The sequence below is a fragment of the Boleophthalmus pectinirostris genome, unplaced genomic scaffold (assembly GCF_026225935.1).
Source record: "Boleophthalmus pectinirostris isolate CB_2022bp ecotype Guang Dong unplaced genomic scaffold, ASM2622593v1 HiC_scaffold_21, whole genome shotgun sequence".
Lineage (NCBI taxonomy): Eukaryota > Metazoa > Chordata > Actinopteri > Gobiiformes > Gobiidae > Boleophthalmus > Boleophthalmus pectinirostris.
In genome coordinates, this window is record NW_026571175.1 from 19,353,598 (window position 1) to 19,368,179 (window position 14,582).

General features: G+C 37.8%; 1 protein-coding gene across 2 annotated transcripts; it reads right to left on the bottom strand.

Annotated features, from left to right (window-relative positions):
• Positions 1 to 2,171: 2,171 nt before the first annotated feature.
• On the bottom strand, positions 2,172 to 13,873 carry triqk (triple QxxK/R motif containing). Of its 2 annotated transcripts, XM_055157512.1 has the most exons (5): positions 13,690 to 13,873; positions 12,408 to 12,563; positions 12,130 to 12,207; positions 9,362 to 9,447; positions 2,172 to 3,048 (listed from the first exon to the last, which is right to left on the bottom strand). In XM_055157512.1, exons 2-5 carry the CDS (start codon positions 12,451 to 12,453, stop codon positions 2,941 to 2,943), a joined length of 318 nt encoding a protein of 105 aa, XP_055013487.1. In that variant the 5' UTR covers positions 12,454 to 12,563; positions 13,690 to 13,873; the 3' UTR covers positions 2,172 to 2,940. The 2 variants fall into 2 exon arrangements, 1 of the variants encoding a protein (XP_055013487.1); XR_008632739.1 differs by lacking the exons at positions 2,172 to 3,048; positions 12,408 to 12,563 and adding an exon at positions 3,063 to 8,088.
• Positions 13,874 to 14,582: the final 709 nt, after the last annotated feature.

Consider the following 14,582-nt stretch of genomic DNA (forward strand, 5'->3'; position numbering starts at 1 on the left):
GATGCTCTTTGCGCTCAAGTCAGGGCTCCTCTTGTTGCTAATGGTGACCCTGCAGATAACAGGTGTCATATCTGGAGACCCATAATGCATTGCTGTCTATTGTTACATGGGTAGAGTTGTACTGCAGCAGAGGAGGTACTATCCTGATAATGCAGAGGTGGGCTGAGGGCACGGACCAGCCTTATCATAATGGTTTCTTTGACATGTTGGATTTTACAAGAGGTCAGAGGTCATGGGAGAAACCGAGGGGAAAAGCAGAAACTGAAAGTTTAAAATTGGTCTCACATTTCCACAGTATCTCAGACACAGAAGGGCGTTTGTTTGGGTTTGCAAATGCATGAAAATGAAACTATTTAACTAAACAACACTATGTAGAAACAATGAGGAACATCTCTGGTCACACTCTAATAGGGATGCAACAGTAACCGAAATATCGTGATAACATATCATCAAAAGTCTCACAATAATATCGTGGGCTGTTACAATATATTGAATTACAAGTTATTTTGGTTAAATGCATTGTTTTATAGTAGCAACAGCTTATAAAAATAGGGAACTACAAATCCCATTTCAGTGCAGACAACATGAAGAGATGTTTTTTACTTGAATTCTTGGGATTATGACAGAAATAATTCAAAAAAAATTTTGTCAAGGTATTTTAAAAGCAAAAAGTGTCCCATCTTTAATTATTAGCCTCTTCAAAATATCGCGATAAATATCGTACTGTGAGATGCATATCGTGACAGTATCATACTGTCAGCTTTGGATATTGTTACATTCCTAGAATAGGACAATAAATGTTGTGGTCAAAGCATTTTATAATGTCAGTCTTGCAATGATGTATAATATCATAATATTGTGAGCCTCCCCACCATATTGTGAGTTTTCCCACGATATTGCAATAAATATTGCACCATGAGGTTCATACTGTGACGACATCATATCGTGAGACTTGGATATCGTTACACCCCTACATGCTAACCATTTCACTTTTTACTATTCTGGCCATGTGAATATTATTATATACTGTATATTAAGAAAAGCTTGGTCCAACTTTTGATATTATGTGAACGTGTCAACTTGAAACTTCACTTTTATCCTGATTCACATTGATTGCGGCCGTTTAGATCCAGCAGACACTAGGAAGATTTTAGTGGCTCGCCTTGTAGAGCTCAAAGCACATACTGAAGCCCCACTTTGATTCAGTTTAACTGCTCATCCACCTCTCTGTCCTCAAAATGAAAATGTGCTATAGACTATTTTCTGATCTCTGTTAGAATGTTGTTCCTCTTTACAAACATACCTGGAGTTATGTTTTGTTTCATTTACACATTTAAAACACAAATCCTATATAGGCTGAGTTCTCTCAAACTGGAAACACTCTGCTCCACCTTGTGATGTCAAGTGGTAATACAGGAAATGCTACTCTATGTTTTTAAACTCCATACACAACAAAAAACCTTCTGAACAAAAAAGGTAAAAACCTGTTAACCTGAAAACTACCACTTCGTGACATCACAAAGTGGAACAGAGCATTTTGAGCTTTGGAGTAAACAGACTATTAATACAAATTTACTCTACTAAACATGTGTGAATGAAACAAAAGCCAACTCAAAGTATGTTTTTTGATGAGATAACAACATTCTAACATGTCTTAAACTTCACAAGAGTCAGTTTTGCATTATATAGGACTTTTACCTTTGGAAAAGTTAAAAGTATTTTTATTGAGGTATTGAGGAGCAGTGAGCAGCAGCAGTACAGCACAGCACCCATGTCCAGATATTGAACTATCTTGCCTATGGTGCATGTTTTAAGATGGAAATGACAACATCCTTATTTATACCACCAACTGCCAAATGGAATTCACATCTACGGGAATGATTTGTCTGATTATTCTATTGATCTTTGCTCCATTTAATCATGTTTCAGTGATTCATCTTACCCAGGGACCAACAAAAGAACAGAAAAACATAGCTGACGTGACAGATCCTCAGACATAAAGCCATAAGAGCACATTTCTGCAGCCTCTCACCATACTCTGGCCTTGACTTCAGCACAGACACTTCTAAATGGAACTACTTCCCTTTCTTCAAGTGCACTTTAAGATTATTGAATTGTGTAGTAGACAATTTATAAGACTTCAAATATTATGCCCAACAATCTGAAAAAGCTTAAAATAAAACATGTGTATTTTCTTGCATTTACAAAGACCAAAGCTTTATGACAAAAGGTATTGCTTAGAACTACTGTACAAAACATTGTATCAAAACAGTTGAATGTACAAAAAAGTATTGAGGTCACCTTTACAATTCAGGTTAGCCTTTCCCTGTTCTAAAAGATTAGCATGTTTGAGTTGCTAAACTGGTAAAGTATTGTTTGCAAGTAGAATAAATTGTTATGTTTTCTCCTCAAAAATGTAACTCAGAACCATGACTTGTGGGTTCTAATCTCAAATGCAATGATCAGAATAAAAGAAACAAACAAACAAACAAAAAAAGTATATTTCTTTGATACAATATTTACAATTATCCATTAATGAAAAAACAAATCAAAACAAAAAACAAAACAAAAAAACAAAACAAAACAAAAAAAAACAATGGAATGTGACTGTGCAGAATGTTTTTTATCTCCGTCAATTACAAAAAGGTTATTTTCTTTGGACTGATGGAAAACTGGGAAACAGACGTGACCAAGAGCCAAGGGTTTCCCATGATGGTTAAAAGAACATTTGGATTTGGTTCAGTCGCAAAACATCACAGTGTAAAATTCATACTATTGCTCACCCACAAAACAAAAAGTATACAGAATAAAAATATACATCAGGACAAGAAGACAAACCACTGTCCATGACTTGTCTGAAGAAATAGTTGAAAAAAAATAACAGTCACCACCATCACCATTTGTCTGTTAACTCTTGACTGATTTCTGGTTCAGGCTTCGTCAGTCCACATCCAGGTCTAAGTTAACTTCAGTGCTGAGGTTCAGGTAGAAGAAGGCGTACACACAGAGGACAAACACCAGGATCGCCACTACCACCAAGAACGCATCCTATACAGACACAGACAGAAACAAAACAATAAAATTACACTTTTTAGCAAAAACAAATCTATGCATGTATGAATGCCTTTGTAAGAAAAAATTAATCTCTCTATTTGCAATCAGAGGTGCACTATGTTTCTACTATGGTACTATGGAAACAGAATACACTAGACAGTTTGCAAGTACAACAGAAGTGTGAGTCCGGGCACCAGCCAATGAGCAAAGAGCCATACATTCTGTGTTGGCAACGATTCCCGAGATTGAGGATTTAAAGCCGGAACAAAGAGAATGTTTGGTGAATTTTATCAATGGGAAAGACGTTATTGCCCTTCTTCCTACAGAATTTGAGAAAAGCTTAATATACCAGTTAGCCCTGTTAGTGGTGCATTACATTCATCACAACCAAATAGCAGTGATTGCTTAAACAAAAAAGTACCCACCTACCGTCAACCAAACAAATTCTAAAGCTGCGAGGTCAGATGGTTTCCACAAAATGAAACTGGCTGATGCATCAGGCTACACTATGTTATTACTGTGTCTAAAATGACTCTTCCCTTTATTTAGAATTTTGAGTTTGAATTTGTTATTACCATTTATATTCTTGCTCTTTGTTATTGTAACATATTGTGATGTGTGAGCTACTATAATTTCCATTGTGGATCAAAGTCTTAAATCTAAGTCCACCCTTTCTGCTCTCCTGCAATAAAAGTTAGATAGTGCATATTTAAGTGATGCCATCATTGTGGAATATTGATTTGAGTGAGTATACCCTGGTTTAACAAAACATCTAAATATTTCATTAATTCTCATTCGCTGTTACAGGAAAAGTGACAATAAATAAAAACAAGTCATATAATATAATGAGTAATAGTATCTGTTCAGTTTTAACATCTCTACTCTGAAGTTAAACTTTCCTCAACAAATGCCCTATTTTTTGGATTGCCATTGGTTAATTGTCAAACAAATTGAGGCTTTCCAGAGGAGTGGCATTCAAGTGTAAAATGGGAATTAGGAGCGCTTGTTCATTATGTGGTGCTCACACGATTACAATCTTCATCAGCTGGAGTTTCATTAGGCCCACTCAGACTATTGAACAATGCCAGTTATTCTTTATCAAGAGAAGTCATTAGCCACAAACTTTCTAATCAACACTGGAGGGCTTGGAGGACTGTGAAAGAGCACACACTGATTGGAGGGTATTCAAAGAGAAATATTTGAGATCAGTTTTAACGTGCAAACTGGGCCACGCCACAAGAGCTGTTGTGACAGTGGGTTAAAGTGCCTATGACAGGTTAGACTTCTCATTTTACTAAAAAACAGTTAAAATCATTATATTTAAGATTTTGGCAAAGACATCCACATTTGTTTTCCAAATTTGGCCATTTTTTAGGTTTAAAATAAAATTACTTCCTGGTTGGAAACTGACATCACACTAGGAAATTTCAAAACTGTTACCTGGGCAAAACGCCTCTAATGTACACAGAAATTATTATCTCACAAATACAAATATAAGAAACCACCTTTATTTTGTTGAATTAATATTTAAAGTATCAAAAAAAAAAAAAAATCTTGAATTGAATTCTCCCCAACATGATGTCATAAGTGTGTTTAGACCTCTCTACTTCCTGTAATTTTCAACATATTTTTCAACTTTACTTCACAAATTGCTTCTTGATTAGTGTAAAATTGCAATTTATATTTACAATAGTTATAACCTCACAAAAGTCATATTTGACTTCATCACCAAGGTTTTTCTTTACTTTGCATCCTCTCCACCAGAAAGTTACAGAGTACACCTTTATTTCCAAGAAATTTACACCTGGAATTCCATACAACAGAATCCTAATGTTTAGTTCCTTATTCATTTTTCATCATTATTGTTTTTCCATTTTCCCATTATAAGTTTTCCTCCTCCACTCTTAATGACATAACCTTTCCAACACAAAACCCAAAGCCAAAGTCACTCCAGCGGATAAACCTGCGCTTATTATAAACCCTAATTAATTATAATGTACTGGTAGGAAACATCACTAAGCAGGTTACAATGGTGAAATAAAAACTGGAAAAAAAAGAAAGCTCTGTTATCTGAACCATGACAGATAGAAACAAATAGGTAATAAAAACATTGAATCGGAATAATTGGATTGTGGAATCAACCCAGAGGCCACACTGCTGCTGGTAAAGAGCAAACCAAGTGATAAGAGAGTGGTGGGGAGCTGAGAATAATAATAATAATAATTCTATGACAGGAAGGCTGGAGGTGTGTGTGTGTGTGTGTGTGTGTGTGTGGCAATTAAAAGGCATCTCTGTCTGTGTACATGTTGTAGCAGCGCCTCGTCAACAGCAGCATTGGTCTTCATTAGCCCGAGCGCCACATTTATCTCCATCCCAGCAGCCTCCAAACAGCTTTAAGTCCTGGCTTTAATTGGAAAACTTTTAAATTTCATGCACTTTAGTTTCATATATTACCCGCTAGGCTCACAATGCCTGATTTACTTTTCTATTCTGTCGAAGCTTTGGAGAAAACGAAGTGTTATCGAATCACAGAAGGCTGATTGTTTTCTTTTTCTTGTGTTCTTCAAGGCTTTGAAAAACACGACAGACACAATGGTGATTCCATGGACGACATCTCTGCCATTGTTGGTATGTAAGTGCAGTTTTGTTGAATAGAGGCTAAAACAATAAGATGAGTAGGAATGAGTTGCATATACTCCATTAAACTGACTTTTGGAATTAAATGTATTGAAATTGTATATATTTGCTTTCACAAAGAACATTAAATAAATTTGCTTTCTTGGTACTATATGCAGTGGTCTTTTCTTTCACCTGTGGCTAAATATACCTCAAGGACAATGTACCCCAGTAGCAGCAGACCACCTGTTTAAAATGTTCTCAGAGCGGCCATTTATTGCCCTCCAGAGTGAAGCTGTTCACAATGGCCCAAGAGCATCACTCTGCATAAATACATGTAGATATAGCTTTGTTTAGATTATTCTAGACTTACACTGGTGGAGCATCCGTCATCCACTTGTTCCTATAGCTCTATGATATGTCATTGCTAAGCCGTGAATGTTCCATACTATGACATTAAACAGCTCTACCTTGCATTTAATCAATTATAAGTGGCTTTATTGCTCAAAAACAAAACAAACAAAACAGGCATTCTGACAGTCGCCTCTCCACAGATCTAACCTGTAACTTGGTCTGGTTTGGTCTCCATGAAGAAAGGTTTAATGCCATACTGTGAAACATTCCAGACAAAGCAATAACATCTCCATGGAGGCAAGCATTTGACAGAACCTCCACCAGAAAAGTTACACAATGCACCTTTCAGTTTTAGCTAAAAATCTCTCATCCATTACAACATTCCTGACCTGTATTGCATGCTTGCTCTTCTGACGGCACAATGCAGTTGTGTGTTTGCTTTGGTTGTGTGAGACAGAGAGAACAGCTGGTTACAGTGGCAGTGAAAACAAACTGGAGGGGAATGGGTGAAAACACTTGAGCTGGAGAAAGCACCTGCACTTGATTGAGCTCGTGGTAACATCAAGTGGCCCGCCGCGCCGACTCCCACTCACACACATTCTGATGGAGCTCCACCATCTTCATCCCCATCATCCTCTTCATCACCGGCAGCTGCAGCACACGCTCGGCATGCTGGGAGCTGGGTCTCTGTCACCCTGGCGACGAGCCACGGCACAGCAGACAGCAGCTCATCTGGTCCAGCTTTTATTCTCCTCGTGGCGGGTTTGTTTGTGCACAATTCAGAGGTGCTGTTGGCGCTGTGTGGGCGGTGGAGACACTACGGACCACTGTCACAATAATACAGCTACTGGTGCTCAGGAACAGATGTTTGCTTACATTTCACACTGTTTTACGACGAGACTGAGTAAAAGAGGGCACTATGAATGATCAAGGAATACAGAAATCAATCAAAAGTTGTAAATATACTTCAACAACAATGCTATACCTATTTAGTATTTTTATTTTTCTTGTTCAACGTTTTGCTATACTCAGACCTTCTTTACAGCTTTCCATTGAAAGCTACAACTGTAAATAGCCTGGTCGATCAACCCCTGTTGTATTCTCACATGTCACCACTAGATGTTATCTATGTTACTACTGTGTGATCGTGTGCCCGCTGTGGCCTGACAGAAGAAGACCAGAGAGCACAGGTGAGTCTGAACAAATTCCAGGTGAGGGGAGGGGGGATAGGTTTCACATCTGCCATCTACTGGTAAAAAAAAACAAAAAAAAAAAAAACTTGCAGAAGGTAGTTAAAAGTAGTAAAATAAATGTTTGCTCAAATTGGCAGACTATATTGTCACTATTTTGTGATACAAAAGCTAAAGTGGTAATATTATTAAACAATTTATTTTTTAAATAAGAAAATGTTGATGGAAAGTGTCGACTGAATCTGGCTAATGTTAGTGCCCTCAAGTTTATTTTTTAAACTTTGGAGAAATGTGAGATTTATTAATGTTGTCCTGACATGCTTTTCTGGTGAGAACTTTTTTCCCTATCTGCAAGTGTCCCCATTCTTACATTCTGAATATATGTCAATGTGAACTATACGCTTGGCATTAAACACAGAACATCTACAAACCAGGATGCTCATTATCTGCAGTCTCTGTCTTCTCCTGGTATTTTTTAAACTTTCACAACCCCGCGACTAAATTAAACCCAAACACTGGGTCGAAAAGAACAGAAGGCTAGTGTGCCAATTAGACAAGGGAGCGAGTTTGTTTCCTGAATGTGCATCTCAGCTACTTTGAAGAGAGTGAACAAACCACAGCAGACTTCATCATGGCTACTGTGACCTTATGTCATGGTTTAGACGATGCGCTCAGGCAACAACAGAACTATTTTAGTGCACCCACAGTAACAGCTAATATATGAGGAGATATTCATAGGTTACCGTCTGTGCACTCCACAACTTCTATTTTCTTTTTTAACTTTGTCTTTTGGGGTATTCTGCCAAGTTCTCCAGACTGGACAGCCCCAGGACAGCCTGTTGTAGCATCTGCCACATTCCCCCAGCATACAAATCTGAGATGCCAAAACAAGAGGAGGCAATGGGAAAGAAAAATAAGAGATCTTGTATTTAATATTTCTGACAAACTAATTCACTGTTGGATGAATTTAATATGGTTTACTTAATTTACAAGACCTGACACATAATTACTATAATGACTATTGTTCAGTATATGACATATGAAACTATTTTTGGGGCTCAGTAATTATAATATGAGTGTGATTCAGTGTGTAAGTGGCATGAAGTAGTTTTAGTATTATTGTTTATGATAATTCTCTGCAGAAATATATTGCACATCAAAATTTGTTGTTATGGCAGATAGAGCTGAATGATTAGGGAAAAATATTAAATTGCGGTTCTTTTGCAATTTACAATTTATGTTTTAATAACATGATTCATTGCATTTAATGTTGCAACCCTAGTGACAGGTCTCTGATTATATCATAGACTTGTCATTATTTTTAAGTTGCCACACTTGAAGGCTTTCTATAGCCATGAAGGCCATGCAAAAATCTGAAGTTTATGTGGCAGTGTACTGGGAATGCAAGCGTGACCAAAGAACCATTACATTTGCACTGAATTTCAATCAAACTTGGGGCAGAGAGGTCTAACTCAGTTTAATATCCCTGTCCCTGGGGTATTTTTAATCCGACCTCGGAAAATTTCCCTCATCTTGGGTGTAAAAAAATGAATTATTCATGAGCAATATCAATATTTCAAGATATGGACTAATCTAATTGGATTAAAGAGGTGCTTAATGAGGCCTTGCGTGTCAAAGAGATGCATATTTTAAAAACCTGACCCTGCTGTATAATCCTCACAGTGTTTTTTTTTTCCTTCTTCTTCTTTTTTTTTCCTTCTCTGTGTATGAGCTAAACTAAAAGAGCCACTCAAATCTTTCACTACCAGTACTGTAAACAAAATATGAAAAGTCAAAATACACACTAGGGGCAGTTACTACTCACTTGCAAAGATATTTGTAATTTCAAAGATTTGTTAGCAGAGCTTTCTGGTGTAGAAAATCTAATATTAACATATTTTAATTTAGCATCACAAAGAGACAAAGCATAAACATCAAGGGGCCATAGTAAAGGATATGAAGCCATCATGCCTTGCTGATGGCTGCGAAAATACAGTATTCCTCAACCATTTTGCTGAGACGGGAACGCTAATGGGTCAGAATGGTTGTTTCATTGTTTGATGTCTATTGGAGTGTTTTTGCCATCTACACTTCAGTTTGACCAAAAAATAAAAAATAAAAAGATCAGTACATAACAGCAGTATTACCCTTAATCCAGATGAACTTTTCTTGGCTTCAGCTTTCAGCCGCGTGGCCTTGAGGAATGACTTTGTCTTTTTGTAGTCTTGTTTACCTGAAAGACATGAGGAGCCAGAAATGAATGTCATAATAAAGTAATAAACATGTTTTATTCATCTTGGGGAACAGAAAGAAGAATTGGTCTCTATGGATCCTAAAAAGTGAACTTAGGAGCTGCTTGTAAGACCAGGTAGAGAGGCTATAGAAATGGTGAACGTGTTGCCAGTAGCAGACAGAAAGCCAGTGGGAATTACTTTGAGGACCAGTGGATGCCTTTTCGACTTGTCAAAAGCTGCGTGGTGAACATTTCAGCGGAGGGCACTTTAGGTAACTCTGCTTTCACAGAAATTGAGCAGGGAGTTGAGCTGTTGGATACGGGAGTATTTATTCAAAAAGCAAGGAGTTGTTTTGGCCAGTGAAGATACTCAAATATTGTGCATTTTTGTGATACATTTTTCAAATGTAGTATTTTCAGGTGAGTGTCTATAACACAAATACAATGTAAGAAGAATGGTAGAAGAGTCCAGAAAACTGTGTTTGTGCCAGCTGATGTTGTAAGAAAACCCCTGAGGGGTAACACACATTCTCCAAAATCACACAACATGCTCCATTAGTGATGAGTAAAAACCTGCATCTACAACAGAGAATTATCTTTTTATGTTAGCATTCATCAAAACAAAATACCCTCCACGCCATCTGCTGACAATCAATACTTAATTGGTACTAAATTATCACAATTACACAGTGTGTGTTTGTGTGCGTGTCCGTGTGTGTATGTGAGTAGAGTAGGTGATTTGGAGACAGTTGTATTATACATAGTACTTGTGCCTCTCTTATCAGCCTCTCACATACAGCACTGTGGTGGGTTTGTGAATACACCAGTGATGATACTGCAAAGGGCTCATGAGACCAGCTTTAGTCTCCTCTGTTCAAGCAGCACTGAAGACTAATCTATGTGTGCTGCACCACTGACTGTTATATTCATTTAACAAGAGAATCAAAGAGACATCAGCACTACAGCACAATTTGTGTGAGATTTTGTGTTATACAAGTGAGTAATTTCTCTAACTTTCTAACTAACAGGGAAATCAAGAAAAAGGAAAAAACACCTGAGGCTATATTTACATAACATTGTTGTAAGTGTAAGTGTGTTTCTGTAGGCAGTGATCTAGTAAATGTTTCCTTTATGTTTGTGGCTGCTGAACACATTCACCCCTCTGTGTATGGGCCAGCTCTCCCTCAGGCCCCAGGGAGCACTGGGCTAGCACATGACAGCATGTTATGCTTTGTTTTGTTTCTGTCTATTTGGCATGGGAGCCAAACAGTCACCAGCACATGGTGTGGAGCGCTGGCATCTGCCACAGAGCTGCACATGGGACTACAGGGCTTCCACCATACTCAAAGGAGCAGAGCCTGAACTCTGAATGAGAGGACCACCCTAGAGGAGGCAGAGGGTACACACATTACATGTTTACAAGTGTTAAATCTACATGGTAAGGCTGTAACATGTTAACACACAATAGACCATATTTCAGCTTAGTCCTCTGATGTAAAGTGAGCCCCACACTTAAATTGATGCACTTCTCTATGTGTTTAAAACACAGATATTTTGGGTGCCTGAGTGCTGCCTTCAGTTGGTTTATTGAGCAGAGGCAATCATGGCCTGAACAAAGTGGCTTACTTACACCTTTAAATACGCATGTCGGAACACCATAGCTTTACCTTTTCTGTGGACAGCATAGCGGGGCCAATTATAAGCAGCTTAATAATGGTATTTAAAGGAGTGTCAACAGTGGCCCTGTGATGGCCCTCTGACATCACAAAGCTCTCCAGCAGAGATGATGGTACAGCTCGACACCAGCAGGCCACTGCTGATGGGCCATGAATAGGGCACTCTATTACGATTTCAAATTACCATGTGTGGCCTGGGCTGCTCTCACAAGCCTCAGCCCCATGCTATCTTTGAAGGCTTCATTTTCCTGGCTGACGTCTCTCCCTCTTTCCTGTTTTTACCTTTGCTGTTAAACAGCGGTTTGCTCAAATTGCCTGATGGCTATTCTTTTGAAAGGAAGGAAAGCTGTAAAAATGGAAGGCTGGAAGGGGGTGGCTATACAAAGTGTCCCTGACACCAGTGTTACGCTTCTGAATTGATGAGAGAAAAACACTAAAGGTAAAATAGAAATGCGCTGTAGATGTCATAGTGGGAGATGAGCTTGTTATGTGATGTGCGCCTCTTGTTTGTTGAACCTGCAGAGTTTTACACAATGACAGACAGTTAAGGGAGGTGCACAAGCTAAATAATCCCATTTGTGTCCCAGTTTGAAAACAGATGAAACTGTCACTCTGCAGCCAGTGGAGAAACAGCACTGCTGTCCTGTTAACTCACAACACAAGCAAGTATAAAGGCTAAAATCAGAGGATGTAAAGCTCTGGAGACAAATGTGATCTGCCAAAAGAACAGGGAAAACATAGCCCTAAACACCAGCACACACTTTCAGTGCACAATATGGCTATAGACAATTAATGGGTTTCAGCATCCTGTTTAATATGGTTTTGAATAGTTGATTGTCTATATTTTACAATGTTAATCATATGACAATTTTTTTTTCACCACTGGGTTTCCATCCCTAGTGATCAAAACAGCACTATATATGTAAATAGTGTTATACAATTACCAATTACAAAGTTACATTGTTAATGAATTGTTTTATACTGCAAGACAAATTTCAACTCTCACCAATCTGTTTTCTGTACTGATCCACTGGTAACTTTGTGGCACTTGCATCTTTCTTCCCCATGGTTCTGATCTGTAAACCTGGTGAATAACGAAGAGAAATATAAAAACATTACAAACACGTATTATATAGTATTCTTATTTCTACGGCAGCCTGGAAGAACTTCTTTTGTGCGACTTAATGTATATTTATAGACAGACAAGAAAAGTCAGTTTTGATCAACCAGATGGTATATCTTTGACATACATCTGTTAAACATAATTAAATTAATTCCCGGCACCTTCTATATGCGCTGATTCACAACATGCACTTCTGATCCATCTCATTTAGTCACAGAACACCATTTCCCTTCTCTTCATGTGTGCTGTCTGATTAACATGACAGCTCAGGGAAGACACACACAGTAAGACCAAGATGGATCTAAAAAAATGGATCTCTGAAAAAACAGACAGAATCTGGACTGGAGACAGACTAAATGATGATGATAGAAAAAAAAATGCTTATAATTATTTGAATAATGCCAACAAATTCACCTAAATATGAAATGCTTGGTGAAGAAAAATACTGAAATACAATCAAGTAATTTATGCAGGTAAGTTTGAGTGAATTGGCATGATCAGATGCAGGTCTGTCTGTTCTGATAGTGAAGAGAGACAGGCTGTTGCCTCAGAACAGTGGATTTTAACTCACACTAAAAAGACTTTTTTCAGCTGTATTTTAAACACCGTTAGCTGCTGCCAAGACGGAGGATAAATGCTTGTGTATTGTTCTGCAGCGGCTGGAAATCCGAGTCAGCAAATTAAACAGTGTGAGCCGAGCATAAAAGAAGAGCGCGATGTCCAAATGTAATGTTTACAGTTTGACACAGTGGGTGCTCACGTTTACTGCCAATGTTGTACTGTGCAGAGGACAACCTGCAAATGAGTGAACAGCAGAAAGCAGCACACTTCAAATCTGTCTCATCTCAAGCTCATTTTATCACATGTACTATTCCTTTTGAAATCATTATACTATTTCTTTTGAAATTATTAAGACATAGGCCTAAAGGTACCTAAGTGGTACAAATAATGCATAGAAAATTATGTAAACAGTACACTCTGCGATCTGAGAAATAGACTAATTAAAAGTTATCCATGATTGTATGTCAGTTTGGTTATAGTTTAAATAAAAATGCCTTAATATACTACATTTAACAGACTTAATAGATGGTAATGCTTTTCCCAAATTGGACATAGCAGGCCTACTGATTTTAAAAATAAGTGTTTTAATAAGATATAGGAATGAACTATAGGAATGAACTGCCACTACAGCAAATATATACAGTCTATGAGCTGAACTTGTACATTCTATGTAGGCCTATACTGTATAACGCAAACAAATCCAGAGAGATTTTTATAGCAATGCATAACTAGTGAATGAGAGTGAGTCAGCTCTAGAATAGCAGTAATCTAGGCTGGCATTATGTTTATGATGAATACGATCATAAGGTCATGGTGCTTGTTAATATACTATGTAGACGACAATCACAATGAAACCTACAACACTCTGAGGTAAATACTTACCTTATCAAGAGTAAACGCTGTTCAGTGGAGATATGTCTGCATTACGCACCGTCCCGCTGCGTCTGTGCGCTCCTAAAACCACAGGATTCTCAGTTTTATTGTACTTTGCTCCAAATTTCTCTGGACTTGCCAACGCACCACTTCGCTTACGTTTGGTTCCTGGTTTACTTGACAACACAGCTGACGGATCTGACCGCTGACGAATGAGGAACAAAAACGTGTCGATTAAACCAATGGCACAAGAGAGTGGGCGGGACTCGGTGATAAAAAATAAAAAATACTGCAGAAGCGCACGTGATAAGTGTAGATTCTGGATGATCCCATTCATTTTTAAATTTTGCATCTTTTAAGATATTTCTAAATATCTTAGGACTAGGTGGGTGTTAATGAAACAAAAGGCTAAATGAAGAATTATTTGACCTGACCCTATAGATAAAACAATACTTTATAATAGATATTTTTCATTTATGAGTCACAGGGAAGAGGGAACATAATATAATGTTATAAATAGGCTACCTCCAATGGCATGTCCTTATGACTCACCTCCACTGCACAAATTAAATTAAATTTACAAATTACCTAAAATTGACTACTGTGAGAATGCTGTTACCTCATCAAAACATACCTGGAGTTATGTCTAAATAATCCATTAGTCGGTCTACATCTCCAAAGCTCAAAATGCTCTGATCCACCTTGTGATGTCATGTAGAGGTAGTTTTCAAGTTTTACGTACCCCTTACCTTTTGTAGAATGGCAATTCCAGGGTTGAAATTATACACCTTCATTAGAATCATTTGCATACAGTTTAAAACACTGTGGAGTACTTCCTGTATTACTACATGACATCACAAGGTGGAACAGAATGTTTTCTGTTTGAGAGAAGAACACAGCCT